The 16,674-nt window shown below is 42.8% G+C and overlaps 1 protein-coding gene across 5 annotated transcripts in view; it reads right to left on the bottom strand.

Moving 5' to 3' along the window:
• The window catches only part of znf536 (zinc finger protein 536), a 281,952-nt gene that overhangs the window by 219,834 nt on the left and 45,444 nt on the right, over positions 1–16,674 (bottom strand). For 2 of the 5 annotated variants that reach the window (XM_031290669.2, XM_035999791.1), the window contains exon 3: positions 2,201–2,309. Coding sequence is in view for 3 of the 5 variants with exons in the window: in XM_035999788.1 (XP_035855681.1) it covers positions 1,322–1,349 (28 nt within the window). In the remaining 2 variants the exon portion in view is untranslated. Of the gene's footprint in view, positions 1–1,321; positions 1,636–2,200; positions 2,310–16,674 lie in introns of those variants that run through there. The other 3 variants (XM_035999788.1, XM_035999789.1, XM_035999790.1) reach the window with 3 other exon arrangements.

The following is a 16,674-nucleotide window of genomic DNA, read 5'->3' as shown; positions in this document are numbered from 1 at the left end:
GGTTCACCCGGGAGGACAACAAGTTGGTAGACGGGAAGACAACACAAGGGTCAACATCAGCCGTATTTTCGTCACGTCTGAGCTCTATTTGCTCAGGAATATTGAGAGACGCAGTTGAAAGTTCTAGAAAAAGCCAGAAAACGAAAGTGATTTATTTTTTTTTGTCACAGAAGTGTCAAAAGTTGAAAGTGATTGGCCAGTGTGGCTAATTAAGGGAGTATGACGTAGAAGATTTAAAAACTATGGATGCACAGAATGCATCAAAGCACAGTTTTTAGCAAGCAGCGGCCCCTCTGCCTGTTTCCACATGAAGTTGACAGGTAAGACTGTGTAAGGCTAAACCGAGCAGAAAATTCACAATCTATGTCGGTGTGGCCAAATGTCAGAATGTGCCCGCCCACCTCTGACAGCTCAGGTTTATGTGGACGTTTAAGCAAAACACTCAACACTGTATTTCTTTGACAAATCAATACGACCACCATTTCAGCTCTCCTTCCTTCCCTCCCTCCCTCCTTTCTCGTGCTCGCTCCTTTCTCATCTCCCTCTGTCTGGGAGAATTGATCCGCATGGATGGAAAGATATCAACCGACGGATAGAGTGATACGCCCCGCTCACTCCTTCCTGCCCTCCTTTCACCGCACTTTTGACACATAAATAAAATATGTGGCCTTTTTTGTTTCGATTCGCCACGCCGTTAGTTCTGAGAAAGGAATACGGTGCACGGGGCTCACATGGAGCTGTTGGTAGACAAGAGGGAGCTGAGAGTCGGCTGGTTGCCATCACTCACTGTTCACAGGCGCCCTACAAAATCCCCTGAACTTTCCGACACATGCATTTGTTAGAGTGACACAGTCAGATTCTAAAGAATGGCATTAGAAAATAATGTGAGTGCTAAATTATTCAGGCTTTTTTTTTTGCCATAATGCCACACTTTACAACCACACACTGCTGCACACACACACACACACACACACATGTGTATATATATATATATCCTCCCACTCACATGTGAATTATGGCAGATCCATTTAGTGTCAGTGTCCAAATTTGGCAAAGGAAAGGATGAGAGAAGGTGCTGCGAGGGGAGAAGAGTTCACTTACTCTGTCATGCTACTGCATTAAGATGCCAAACCAACAACCGCAGTCAATCCCCACTTTAATATCAACTGAAATAAATCACGACCACGGCTATACACGTATTAGGCCCTGCTATTAACAGATGAATGCTACATGTTCATCCACACCTTGGCTAGATATTCCTGATATGACGGCAAAGGCATTTTCCACAGCTGGACAAGAAATAGATGCAAGGTGAACTAACCTTGCGTCCTCTGCGCATGCCAGAGCATCAGGCCCGGGTTACACGGGCCTGCAGGGTTTCCACTCCAGTCTGTCAGTCAGACAAAGGCTCGGCACTTCTCCTCACACTTTACTAGACTTCATTTGCACTTTTTTACAATTCCCTACGTTGCATCTGAAGCCCTCCAATAAGGGTTTAGTCACACATACGCATACCTACTGTATATTACATAACCTAGGCCTTGCTCGCTACACAGCTCCTGGTCTGGACACTGGAGAGAAGAATGACCAAAGACAGACAGCCAGCTCGGACTTAAAGACAGTCAGACAGAGTAACCCTATTTAAAGGGATAACTGATGGGATTAAATAGGAATTATCTGTTGATATGTCCATGCAGGTCCTCTGCATATCCATATACAATGCATGTCCCAGCCAACTGCTGTGTGTTTGTGTGTGCCCATGAATGCGTGCGTGCGTGTGTGTGTGTGTGTGTGTGTGTGTGTCATTATCATGATCATCCTCATCATCACAGTGATCGTCATACCCTGACAGACTTTAAGATATCAGCAAATATTGTATGGTTGTCCAAAGAATCGATATAACATATCAAATCATATCATATCGTGATACAACGTCTGATTTACACCCCTAGTAATGACTACTGTCACTAATTAATACCTGGAAACCCGAATGAGTGCACAGCTATTACTCTCTCAGGACCCTTTTTTTGAAAAAGGGTCCTATGTTCCCCAGTCTCATACAAAGAGGTGAACATAGGACCCAGGGAACATAGGACCCGGGGAACATAGACACGCTCCCCCTCCCTCTACATTGCCCTAAGTCTCCATTCCCCTACTCCCACCCTCCCATTCCCCTCTCTCCCCGAAAGTCCTTAGTCACCTCAGACAGTGGATGGGGGTAGTTCCTTGGACAGCGTGACAGCGTGCTCAGCCCCGTTAAGCCAGCCTCAGCTCCAGCTCCGCTTCTGGTCGCCACTGATCAGGGAGCCCTGTGAGAGAGAGAGAGAGAGAGAGAGAGAGGATAAGGAAAGTGCTGAGTTCACCGCCACTGCCACTACTGCTCCCCTTCCCTCCCTCCCCTCCTCTCTTTGCTCCGAGCATCCCCTCCTCGGGAAGGGGGTTTCCCCCCCTGGAAAGAGGAGGGGAAGGTGAATCGACTGCTGCACTGCTGACTGAGCGGCAATAACCTCCAGCTCTCTGCTCATTCTCCTCCTGTTCATCCAACAACTAGTCTTCATCCTGATCTTTTAACATTTCATTCACTTTTTATATATATATATATATATATATATATAGCTAGCCACTGTATTTGTGTCACCAATATTCCAATGACAATAGGCTACACTTTATTTATTTTTTTAATTTTTATTTGTGGAGGGACAAGTATGTACCAAGACTCGAGTCCTGGACTCGGACTCAAGTCCAATTTGAGTCTCTCTCTCTCGCTATATATATATATATATATACACACACACACAGCCATTGTATATGTGTCACCAATGTTCCATTAACAATAGGCTACTATTTATTTATTTTCTCAATGTTTATTTGTATATGGACAAGTATGTACCAGTACTCGGGTCCTGGACTCGGACTTAAGTCCGATTTGAGTAGCTATTTTCTGGACTCGTGACTCGACATGGACTCGCACATCGATGACTTGGACTAGGACTCAAAGATTTATGAAATCAGACTAAAGCATTCATGAAATAGGACTCGGAAGTTGAAGGAAATTTTGGACTACTTTTAAGTGTAATAAGCAGTGATGGAGTACTCGAGACCTGGACTCGGCCTTGAGTCCGACTCAAGTCGCTATTCTCTAGACTTAACTCAGATTCAAACTCAGGTAATGGTGACTCGACTCAAACTCGGCTCAGACTCTACTTTGATGACTCGGACACAAAGTACACAAAGCCTGAGCTAATTTACAACACCCTGAAATGAAAGACCCAAACCTCCAAACAAATTCATATTAATATGTATACATTATTTTTATATTTATATATTGTATATTATTGTCATATAACTGGAACAAGAAAACAGCAATGTTGAAATTCTTTTCTCATAATGTATTTTTGTCCCATATTTCCCAACTCTTTCTGTAGCAAACTCATTGGTTTCAACTCAGGGCACAAATCTTAAAAACAGGTTACAAATATATCACTTTTCTTTTTAAAAGCTACATGAAATAGCAATCATAATAGACGCTATGGAGAAGCAGAGTATGTTCGGACTGCACCAGTGAGTGCTGGTGGGTCTTGATCTCATAAATGCTCTTCCAGCTTAGATATTATCATCATTCCCGTATTATGTACTGTATGCTAATTAAGAATAGCCATAATGCTACAGTAACAATTAAGTGTTTCCAAATATGTCCGGAAAAGCCTGTGAGGCGAACTTGCTCTCCACTTACAGCAAGCTGTTCTAAACATCTGAACTCCCCGTGCACAGCAAGCATGAAAGCGAAGAGAAAAAACAAAATCACAGCTCCTGCATGCATAGATCTGCACTCACGTATTCCATGCAATAGATATCCAGGTCATTAAGCAACATTTTGACACCTCTGTTATTTACTACCCCAACCGGTTTCCCACCTCGTTTAATCAGACTTTACCAAAAGCCGCTGACTCAGAGAGAAACCTTCTTTCTCTCTGCTCTGTTTGTGTTTATCTGCTCCGCTCCATTCTGCTCTCTGACTTTGTCTCTCTTGCTCTTTGCTTACTTACTCATATTTTCCAAAAAACGTCTATGTCACACGTGTCTGGGGTTCGTTATGGGGGCTGAGCCACAGAAACATCACAAAAAGCGCAAATAAAGTGGAGTAAAGCAGAGGGGTTTTTCTTGCTCCGACATGAAAGACTCCACTTATCAAAGGCAGAGAAGGTCTCAGCTACGTGTTGTTAGGACCAGATGCTGAGTGGAACTTGCATCATTGCCGCGGGGTCAGGTGATAAATGTTGTGTGGTTTTGGCATGTTTTTGTTAACCAAAGCATCATCACAACCCTGCGTCTCATCATCCTTCAGAGGGTGATATTTAAAACATCCAAAGTGGAGCGCACCAGTTTTTTTTTTGCCTTAGAAGTGGTTTACCTTCGATTTCCACTGCTGGGAAGGGATCACTTGAGACAAGGAGGGGGAGGCGGATTGAAGGGGAATTGATGTGGCTCAATACAAGTTATCTTTAATGGAGGGATGCTGGGTGGAGGGATTCAAGAGAAAAAAGAAATTAAAGGGGAAAAAGCAAGAGAGAGACAAAGGGGAGGTGGGGACCTAGATGTGAAGTGTTGACAGCTGTGTTTGGTGCGGTCGGACTCTGGGGTCAGGTGTCGACCAACACACACACAAACAAATGTTCACACGGCACGCATATATTAGCCGTCCCTTCGCTTAATGGAAGCTGGGTGTAATATTGTTCTCGTCATGACGGCCATCTGAAGTCAATTTCACACAGCGGCGGGACCCTCCACAAGCTGCTCCATACACAGCTACCCTGGTACCAAACAAAAGCAACACACATACAAAAGGTTTCCTAAAGCTACACAGTCATGTGTACTCTTGTTCTCTCTTCCCCCGCATGTATCTGTCTAACCCTCCCTCCTCTCACACACACACACACACACACACACACACACACAAACACACACACACTGGGATAAGTCATGAGGAAATGGATGCCCATGTTTTGTGGGACCACCTGTTCATCCTGGATACAAGTCTAACAACCCTGTAAGGGTTAACCCTCTTTGTGAGAAGGAGCCAGGATTGTGTGTGTCTTCATACATGCGTGTGTGTGTGTGTGTGTGTGTGTGCGTGTGTGTTGGCACCACCCCGTCTGAAACGTGCCCCATGAGTGGCAGACTGGCTCAGGCTGTCCGGCTGGGAGGGAACAGAGCCCACTGCTGGGCCACCTCCCTGACAACACACACACACACACACACACACACACATAATCCTATGCACATTCCATGGGGAGCATCTCTCCTCTCCATCACCCATTCCAAACTACCTGCTCTAAAAGAAAAAAAAGAAAAGAAAGACAAAAGAAAGATGGATGTATTTGTGGCCAGGGGTTTGGATGGTTATGCATCATACATAGTTGGTCTTCAAAATCATTTACAGCTAAATTTTATGGCTGAATCAGTAAATCTTTTTCTTGAAGATGACTTTTTTTTTTAATTACACGAAAAAAATATATAATAACTTAATTTCACAAAAGAACGTGAAATGAAAAGTATATATGCTTTGTAAGCCATATATGTTTTACTTTTTCTAGAACAAACTAATACCCTGATGCTGATCTGACTCTTTTCAACCTCTGCACTCGGCCAGTCAACACTGCGGACACACACGCCATGTTACAGTACGCTTACCAGTGTGAGGGCCGCACATTCACACCCACAAATGCATCCACACAAACCACCTTGAATCTTGGCACCTCTCATCATTCTCATAAGTGTCTGAAAATAGGGGAAGTGCCATCACTACCCCCCCACCCCCCCACCTAAGAAATAATCACCTCCTGGAAGCCAACGAGATGGAGGAAAAAGAAAATAAAATAGCAATCTTGTCTTTCAAACGTAAAGGGGAAAAATATTTTAAGGGGCAATGAATTTCGTGGAGCTGAATAGGATGTTGGTACATGTTTTACTAAAGGAAATATAATGGCAGACTATTATTAGATCACATTAATCACGAGTGTGCCAAAGGCAGTGACAGCCGTGCTGAAAAGGATTGAAAACGCTGGTAATGGATATAAATTACCCATTGTGTGATAAAAGGATTTTTTTCTTCACTAAGAAGGTAAAAAGGAATAAAAACACTGAAAGAGCCACTAAACGCTGTGTGTACATATTTGCGTGTGTACATGTGTGTATGTATGCGTGAGTGTCCTGCCGCCCGCGAGTGTGTAATATGTAATAATACAGGGTTATCAGTGCAGGATTAAAATTTTAAGGGAATCAGATAGTGACAGTGAGGCCTCGCATTACAGGCGCCGGCGACAGAAAAGAGGGAAGGATTAAAAACAGATTAAATTGGTTTGTAGTGACTGGGATGAAAGGAAGGAAGGAGGAAGAGAGAGAGGGTGGTGGTGGGGGGGAAGACTGTGTTTTGACAGAGGTCTGTCGGGCTTTTGGCACGGTGATAATGAGTCACATCTCCCATGCACTGTTATTTATCGCCGACTTGGCTCACAAACAAAAGATCAATAATTTTGAGCAAATCTAATGTTGTCCTCGCTGCTAATGCGGTCGTCCATCACATCTGCCATCTCCACCAAGGAGATGGACTGATTCACTGTTTATTTGGAGATCAAATGCAATTATATCACATGGTTCTAATAACAGAGACCCCCCACCCCCACGTGGATATGTGTGGCGCCTTGGATCATGCCCATGCATATGTATATATAGATATACAGACATGCACAAAGGTGTCACGCATGTGTAAATGATAATATATGTGTCGAATGGGTTGCCGCGCCGTTTTTCCGCATCAATCTTCATTTCTTCCTCAGACCTAGCCTTTGAAATATGAAGTGTGTCAACGGCCCGTCCCCCCGCAACACGGGAGGCACACAAACATCCGTCAAAGCAACACAGCCGATGTTCACCAGTTAGCCCTGCAGCACAAAGAGATGAGAAGACAGCAGATCCTTCACTGACAACTAGCCCTGGGTGAGACACTTTCCAGCCACCTGAACTCAATCAGGCCCCGGTGGAGGCAGCATTTTGGGTATTTCATTTCATCTCCGTCCCCTTATTCACTCGAGGTACACTTGATTCATCTCGCACGAAGGAAACGCAAATCGCATTTGGAATCTAACATCGCTTTTGTTATGGTTATCCAACCACCGTTCTCACTCCCAACTCGTCAACTACTTGGTCAGTTGCCCTTAGCGTCAGATACCGACGCAAAAATCACCCTTTAGCATCTGTATGGAACACACCGGTAAGGAGGTAGGTTGGGGTGGTGGATGGGTCAAACAACACAGGACTTTCACCCAGGACACCGGGGTCCATGTCCTGTTCTTGTCCCACGTGTCACTGAAATGTACATTTTGTAACCGCACCCAGGATCTTTTATTACATTACATGTCATTTAGCTGACACTTTTATCCAAAGCAACTTACAATTGCTACATACGTCAGAGGCTGCACGCCTCTGGAGCAACTATGGGTTAAGTGTCTTGCTCAGGGACACATTGGTTGGTGTATCACAGTGGGAATTGAACCCAGATCTCCCACACCAAAGGCATGTGTGATATCCACTGTGCCATCAGTCACCCATGTTTAAAAATGATGCGAAATCAGTCCCGACCCAGAGCGTCAAAATGTGACGCCAAGAGGTTCAACCACGGCCATCGAAAAATGACGCCAAAGGGGTACCCAGAGCGTCAAATATCACCGCGAATGGGATCACATTGGAATTAGTTGAAAGTCCTCTGCGTCTGACTAAGACGCTAAAGGAGACTTTTTGCATCTTTAACTAATGCTAAAGGCACGTGTCCAGGCATCGCATTTTGATGAGCTGGGAGTGAGAATGTGTTGGGTTATCTACATGGCAGCTGCTTGTTTTGGTCTCAGAGTGGACTCTAATATGAGGGCCATCAGATGTTCAATGCACTGTTCCCACAGTGGACATGATACCGTATGAACCCACTCTGTGTAATATCTACCAACTGTTGGCTATGTATCCAAATCATTTGGGACCTTCTCCACCGTCCTTGGCACACCGAAACCAAACGCACCCCAGCGCTATGACAGTAAAGCCAGTGGCAGGTGTAAGGCACTAAGCTCCTTCCCCTTCTCCCTGGGTGAGGTGTGAGGAGCAAAACAATGGCAGACAAAGGTCATCCGGCCCACAACTAGCCACCCGCTGAGGTGTTGACCTGCCGAATGCACCCCTGAGGAACAAGGAAGAAAGGAAGGAAGAATGGAAGGAACAGATAGAAATCTAGTCTGTACCCAGGCAAAGACTTAAAGAGACACCACAGAACCATGAAAATGACAAATAACCAAAATAAGCAAAAACCCTGGCTGAGTATAATATTATGGGTAACCAGAGAGTCATATTAGCTTTGGAACCTCTTTAAAATGACATTGGGAAGGTTTTTCCATTGATGCCAATGAAGTGCAAATTAGAGCCCAGAGCCCTTGGTGACGTTTTTTTAATTGGTTTTATTATATTTAATAGGTTTAGATAGATTTTGCTGTGACTGCGTTTTAAATGCTAATGCATTTATTTACCTTTAGTATTTCGAAAAGGTGCTACACAAATAAACTTACCCTGCCTTCAAATTGCTTTTTTGTCCAACCAAGGATCCAAAGACATTCAATTTGAAATGAAACGAAAAATACTTCTTGATGAATGACTTAAAACAGTGAATCAATTATCTCTGTTGGTAGACAATTCAATTAATCCGTTCAACACTACAATGCACATCTCAGATTTTTGGGGTGTCCTGCATTCACACAGGTTTTTCAACAGGCTGTGTCAAAATCTGATGTCTGGAAAGTGCTAGAAAGACAGATCCTGGGTACAGGAGGTCAGGACCTTGGCAGGTGAAGTAAGAAAGCCTTGACATAAGGCAGAGAGCAGGGAGGCGCGCCATGACCCAATGCAACCCAAGGTACCTAATTCTCTCTCTCACTGGGTCTTTCTTCCCCACTGTTTAACATACCCAGACACCTACAAGCATGGCAGACTTCCTAGATGTTCAGAGCAGTGTCAGGGCACAGCTAAAGGTCAACGTTCCTGGAAGCCATGTCGATATTAGAAACAGTGTGCTGTGTTTACACTACAGGTTTTCTTTCAAATTAAATTTTTTGTTTATGTATCATTAGATTATTGTTTGCGCATTGTAGGCATTTAATTGATAGGACAGCTGTAGACAGGAAAGGGGAGAGAGAGGGTGAAAGACATGCAACCAGGGTTGAAAATTAACTTTTTTTGTCCACCAGCCAAATGGCTACTGAATGTTCAAATTTTACCAGCCACTTAATAGACAACCATTGTTTTTTTGGCTTGTGAGTGAATAAAAATGTTACCAGCATTTGGCTGGTAGATGGTGCTAACTTTGGACCCTGCATGCAACTAAAGGGCAACAGGTCGGAATAACACCTGCGGCCGCTGCAGTAAGGACTGAGCCTTTGTACATGGAAAAAATGTCATTTTATTTATGCGATCAACAAAGGCATTGCTATAGGTGAAACAGACAACCTCGCCGGAAATAGCGTTGTGTTGTTTTTCGAGGAGCAGGCCATGAAATCAGAGAAGGGCTGTTATAAATAGCCCACAAATGCATGCAGGGATCGTCACCTAAACAGTTTTTCCTTCCCCCCCTGTTTAATTGACACCCGTATATATCAGTGGTACAAATGAAAATACACAGAGACAAACGTGGTGTTAATGACACAGCTGCACACACTCATCAGTTCTCTGGAACAAGAGTGACTCGGGTTTGCACAAACACACAAAAACAGGTCAATGTCTCTGATTCACGCCAACTCAAGTGACAAGACGGCGTAGTCGAAGCCAGAACACACGGTCATTTTGAACTGTCGAAATGTTGAAATATATTTGCACATGCAGAGGAAACGCGTCAGAGCTGTAAAAGTGAAGAACCATTCCAAGTATCACTGTAAAGACCACCTTCTATATTGTCATAATGATTATTGGCACTGTCAGCATCACTATCATCATCAACACTGTCATCTGTTACCAACAAGCCCATCACCAATCCTATTTTTTTTTTTTTACAATGAATGTGACATGGGCCGCCTGTGGATGGTGATGAAGTAAGGATACATTCACACAAAGCATGTCTGCGGCAGTTTACTTGAGCTCTGGAGCATGCAGAATTTCAGTTCACTTCTTCCAGTTGGGACTAGATTCATTCAAACAATAATATTTCTGACAATACCAAATACCCACAGCAAGAGTATTTGGTGTCACCAGACCCTAGTCTCACATTGCCAGACCTTCCTCAACAGCGCAATGGAGGAGGGTCTGGCTAGTCCACACAGCATTCTGGGATGGGAGAAAAACATGCTCTGGTTTATTGGCATTTCTTTAAACCAATCACAATCGCCTTGGGCGGTGCTAAGCACCGGACGGAGCCCAGGTGCCTCTGCAAAATAGCCTCAGGAAGGAACTTGTTTTGGTGGAACATGTGTACGTTCAAAAGTTGTTTTAGACTTGGAACAGAAAACTCAGATTGGACAGATAGTCTAGCTAGCTGGCTGGATTTACCCTGCAGAGATCTGAGGAGCAGTTAACCATAAATCCACCGGAGTTCAGAATGCCAACACAAAGAAAGCGGAAGGTAACGGACATTCGGCCGTAAAGAATGACATCCTGTGGAATTTCTGGCGGCAACGGACCAATCCTGGAAGTGGAACGTCGTGGATATAGACTAACCAGACCCCAACTTCTGCTGACAGATGTAACAAGACCAAAGAAGCCATGAAGTTTATTTTGCTTTAATTTGTTTTGAGAAAGCTGTCATTAACGTTGACCAAGGGGTTTTAGTTGCCTAACCCTCATATACTTAACTTACCATAACCACATTCGTTCCCAGACCTTAACCATACTGTAGTTGCCATGCACAGGTACAATAATTTAAAGGTTTGGCATTTTCGTTGAATATGACAGATTATATTTATCTAACAATTAAGTTTTTGTCCTTGTTCTAAGTTTAGTCTGGTGCAACGGAAGTAGATTGCTTTTGCTATCTGTGTGTTACCATTCTCAAAATCGATTGGCTTCGGGAAACAACAACCTTCGAGCTAGCAAGCTACACGCCGAAAATGGCAAGTTATGACAAAAACTTGGACGGTGCAGCTCGATTCTTTTGGGGAATGACAAAGAATGTGTTTACGGCATTTACAATCTAACTGGAACGTGCATTTTGCACACCAGCCCGGATCCGTTTTCTGACACCAGCCATCATCATTCGGAGTTGATTTGGCAGCGGCATACGCCAATGACAATGACTTCACCAATGTATCAGTTTAATATATTTCTGCAAGAGCCACATATAGCTAGCTAATCGTCTGTGGTTTTAACGAGTCCAGTGAGCTCCTCCGGAGCTAAAGTATAGGCAGGCTTCACCTCTAGGGAACTGAAGATCAAATTATGTTTGTTTTATGTTTTACATACGTAATTTATTATTTTACGTGGAGTTTTGTTTTGCAAGGAATCTTTTTTTAAACATTATTTTTTTGGGGCTTTTCCCTTTATTTGAAAGTGGATAGACATGAAAGGGGGAGAGAGAGGGGATGACAAGCAGCAAAGGGCAGCAGGTCGGATTCGAACCCTGCGCCGCTGCAGGACTCAGCCAACATGGGGCAAATGCTCTTACTGGGTGACCTAGAGGCCGCCCCAGGAATTGACCATTTTAATGCCAGAGCTTGCATCCCTACGTGCAAAGTTCCTTCCCGAGACTAATTGCGTCCAGAGCTTGGCGCCGCCCAAAACGATTGGGATTGGTTTAAAGAAATGGAAACAACCCAGAGCGTTTCTTTCTATATTTCTCTATTCTATGTTTGGCAGGTTAGCAAAACTCTTTGCAACACTTGTGAGTCTGTGTAACCTGTATTTATGGCTCAGAATGAAGAAAATGATTTGCATTAGTCATGATAGCACCGTCATACTAGAGATGGCCAAAGACAGTAATGCATCTAAGACCAAATACTGTATCCGGTGTGATGACCTGTCTTCAGCAACATTGCTATTAGCTTCTTTCATTAGTATACAGTATATGAAAAAAGTAGAAAATATAGAAAACCGACTTTTAAAAAAAAATTTGGATTATTATTTTTTGGCTTGTCTCCCTTGGTGGCAGCATTTAGTGTTGAGGAAATCCTCTGACATGTACAGTATAATCTACTTCAGACTGACATCAGCCAGTGCTGCTATCGGTGCATCCCTATCTCACTGAGCAGATGTGAAGTAGTCTGGGAGCCAGGCTAGACTGACACCGCATCAGTAGCACCTAACGCTCCCATCGTAGCCTGAATATCGCCTATGGGAATTCACCGCACTAAAGAGTCATGTCAAAGATCTCGACAACATGTGACATCTCCCTCAGCCACTGCTGTCATGTTCCCTCTGCTTCTCAATTCTATTCCCCCCCCTTTTTTCACTTTCCAAGCCTCTCTTGACTCTGGTTTGAGTAGGAGACTTGCTCCCTGAGCGTTTTAAGTTGTCTTTTTTTTTTAAACACACATATCAAAGCCAGGAGTAAAGAGGGGGGTGATAAAAGACAGATGTTTCTCTTATGCCTTTCTACTCTAGTACAATGAAACTTTGGAAAGGAAAGAGAGAGTGCGAGAGGAGTGAAAAGACATTTGCAAAGATCTTTTTGCCATCCACATCCGTTCTCCTGACGACTGGCGATACATCATTTGTATTGATGCAATATTAAATTTCAATATCGCATGTCAAAAGGTACAAAATGACAGATCATAGCCTAACTAAATGAATTATTAAAGGCCTACCCCGGCTGTGCTATCGGCTTCTGTTACAATCAGCTGTGTCAGAGGAGTGCAGTTGGTGATACTGGCAGCATTTCAAAGCTTTGTCGTATTTTTTTGTTCTTTTTTTCTCGCTGTATCCCACCATTCTTAATCTAGCTCTCTGTCACTTATTAATGTTCCCAAAAACTAAAAAACCACAGATCTTTCCCTCCCAATAATCAGAGGCTTAACTCACATCCTTTTATTTCTCCAGAAAAGAAGAAAATAAAATCTTTAAAAAAATAAATGAATGAAGTTGTAATTAAATATTGAATATTGAGCAGAAGATAAGGATAAGGAAATATGGTGAGCTTTGTTAGATGTGTTAAGAGCAGAGAGGAAGGGAGAGCACAGCCATGGTTGAGGCGGTGACTCATTCTGTGCGCTGTATGATTTATGTGCTCTTTATGTGCTCTACGACCCTGTAAGTTTATCTCTATATTCCCTGTCTGATAGAATGACTCCGCCGTTGTTTCCATGCCTCGCCACAATAACACGCAGTACCGGACTTGATGGTTGATTCTAATTTACAACCTGAGTCAAAGGTTGCATCTTTGACGGCTCGTCAAGTCGTGGTTGACGGGAAAGGAGAGGGTAACGGAGGAGAAACTGGGAGGAGAGAGGACAGAGAGAGAAAGAGAGGATTTCCCGTAGAAACGAGTGGATTTAAACAAGCACCCGCTTTGTGTGCAACCAACCCGCAGCAAGTAAGAACGACTGAAAAGCTGCATAGGGGAGTAGGTCGGGACGGTGAACAAAACAACACAGGACTTTCAGCCAGGAGACCGGGGTCCATGTCCCGTTCTTGTCCCATGTGTCACTGAAACGTACAATGTGTAACCCCACCCACAATCTTTTCCTAAACCTCACTGTCCCGACCCAGAGCTATATATTATTATATATAATGTAATTATACATGCTCGTACCCACTCTGAGGAGGCGAGGAGCATCTGAAGCAAAAACCAAACCAATTTCTTTAGCGTTTTCATACAACGCAATGACATATAAAAGGTGTTTTTGTGTCATTCACGAGACCTACGCTTTGTGATGCATGTATTTGTAATATATAGCATGGCTATAGTCAGTTAAATATGCACTTTATAGCGTTTTCAGCACCACGGACAGCTGACGTTACGAAGCTCTTTAGGGCATGCCTGTGCACTGGTTACTGATTTGGGAAATGCATGTAGAAATTTAAGAGCATTTGTAGAAAGACTCTTAGAAAACATTCTCAAATTCTTTAAAATGACTCACTAATTCACTGAGAGGCACAAACATGGTAAGGGAAGTCTTGTTCTAGCTTTTCAAATCATTTTACTGTTCTGTTGTGTGTATGCATTTATATGATAGAATAACCAACTGTTGTTACAGTGACTTTGGGATCTTAAAGAGGTCTACACAGAAATCAATGTGAGGTCAGGGCTTGATCCTGATGGATTCCCAAATAAGGCCAAATAAAATCAGTTTGCACAATTAAAAGCAAATCAGTCAGATTGCTCCAGTCCCCCTTTTTTCCCCCTTGGAAATTTGCTCTCCTCGAAATAAGCAGCACCCGATACAGCTGCATACTGCTGGAAGATGTGTGGAGAACCCCTTTCCCACAACCACCCTCTCTGGGTTGCTGATTAAGGGTTACACAGTCTATATGGACAACGTTACCATGAAATTTCGCCGGATGTCCCTAATTTTCGGCCAGATGTCCGTCACCTTCTGCTTTCTTTGTGTTGGCGTTCTAAACTCCGGTGGATTTCTGAGGACTATGGTTAACTGCTCCTCATATGTCTGCAGGGTAAATCCAGACAGCTAGCTAGACTATCTGTCCAATCTGAGTTTTCTGTCGCACGGCTTTCAGGCCCTCCTCCACAGCGCTGTGGAGGAAGGTCTGGCAATACGGGACTATGGGTTACAAAAATCTTTCCTCACAAGCATCAAAGGAGTCTTTTTGGTTTGGTACATACGTCAGTTAGACAGAATATGTCCTGTTAAATCATTTTGAAGTAAAGTTTAAACCAAATTATATTTCTCTTTTTGAAGACTAAATTACTATTTTGGCACAAATGCATACAAGGTAAAACGTTCTTTTCTAATTACTCCTTACCCACAATATGCGACAGAGGGAGGCAGCAGGCATGCTAATGAGTTCTAAAGTTTTACAAAGTACACCTGCTTGGCGTCTCACTTATTTTTAAATTCCTCAATTTGAAAAGGCCGCTTAAAGTGAGCCTGTGTAAGAAAGCTGAAGCTCTTAAGTCGAGCATTTTGAGTTAGGGTTATGCTATGTAAAAAAAACAGTGTAAAAGTAGATCATCAAGTCAGCAGAGGAAGAGACTCAGTAATGCCAATTACACAGCAACATGTATCTTGATAACATTAGATTAGTCACCATCAGCTGCTGGTCATACGAGACCACGCACGGCTGTTGCTGAGTGTATTGATACGGGTATGGCTTCAATTTAGTACTTAAGGGAACAGTTCAACATTTTGGGAAATTCCTTTTGTTGGCAAGACTTTTGGCAAGATTAGACAACACCACTCTTATGTCTGTACGCTGAACATCAGAATCAGAAAAAAAGGTTGTATTGCCACAATAAGTACACGTATGTGGATTTTTCCTTGGTGAAATGTACATACATGAACAAACAAAGAAATTAACCCTCATGTTTGAGGTCAAATTTGACCCGTTTTCAAAGTTTCTACATCAGAAATTTGGGTTTCTTTCAACCAAATTGCCCAAAAGTGACACAGATGGTTCCATGAAACGTTCTTCCCAAGTAAAAGTAAGAATCAGTTCAATACTAACATTGACTTTTGGGTGTTTTAATACATTTTTGACTAAACTTTGACAGTCTGCGATTATCCATAAACATCCCCTGATCTTAACTGTATACTTTCTGCATTTTTTTAACTCTAAAATTAGATGAAAATTCCATAAAGGATACATGAGTTTTATTGACTATAAAATCCAAAAATGAGCTTAAAAATAGTGGTAACAAGTTGGTGTAAGTGTATACTGGTGGTAGTGGGGAGCGCAGGAAACGTAAAAAAATGCTACAAAAACATGTTACAATTTTTTATTTTGACATGGGAGGGCAACACAAGGGTTAAACATGAAGACATGAATGATAAAAACTGAAAAACAAATATATACATAGAAAATAATTGTTGCATAAGCAATTATAACGCTGGAACGGCTAGATGGTTAGCTTAAGCTAAGCATGAAGACTGAAAGCAGAAGCAAAGTTAGTCCCTCCTATATTCGGATTCTGAAAGCAAGTAAGGGGCATTTCCCAAAATATCAAACTATTCCTTCAGGACTCAGCCTTTTTATGTGTAAAAGGGAAAATGTGTTCCTCTTTCAAAAGTTACACAGTTTTGCTTTTAAGTACGGCAGCAGTTGTGTGTAGTCTTTTGCTGAACATCAGCCATGTAAATCACAATATATTCAAGCAAGTCCGTTACTGTGTATGTTCCATTAAAGGAGAAATCCGGCGCAAAATGAACCTAGGGGTTAATAATACATGGGTACCGAGTTGAACGTTCTCTGGGATATGTTTTCATGCTAATCAAATGTGTCTGGTTTTATTGCAAACTGCTAATTAGCTTATAACGCTAGTCGTCGGGGCATGGGTAAAGTAAAAAGAAATTGCTATTAAAATAGCACCACACTTCCATGGTAGCATAATGAGGGTCCCTACATGTAAACTGAACCATTGACAACATTGTAAGTGTACAGACAGTTTATTAAAAAGATAGTTTAGAAAGACTGTACCGTTCACGTATACATGCAGGTGCCATTTTGGGAAAACAGTCACGACCAGTCAAACGACGAACGCCG

This window comes from Sander lucioperca, chromosome 3, assembly GCF_008315115.2.
Source record: "Sander lucioperca isolate FBNREF2018 chromosome 3, SLUC_FBN_1.2, whole genome shotgun sequence".
Lineage (NCBI taxonomy): Eukaryota > Metazoa > Chordata > Actinopteri > Perciformes > Percidae > Sander > Sander lucioperca.
This window is presented reverse-complemented; position numbering and strand designations above follow the sequence as displayed.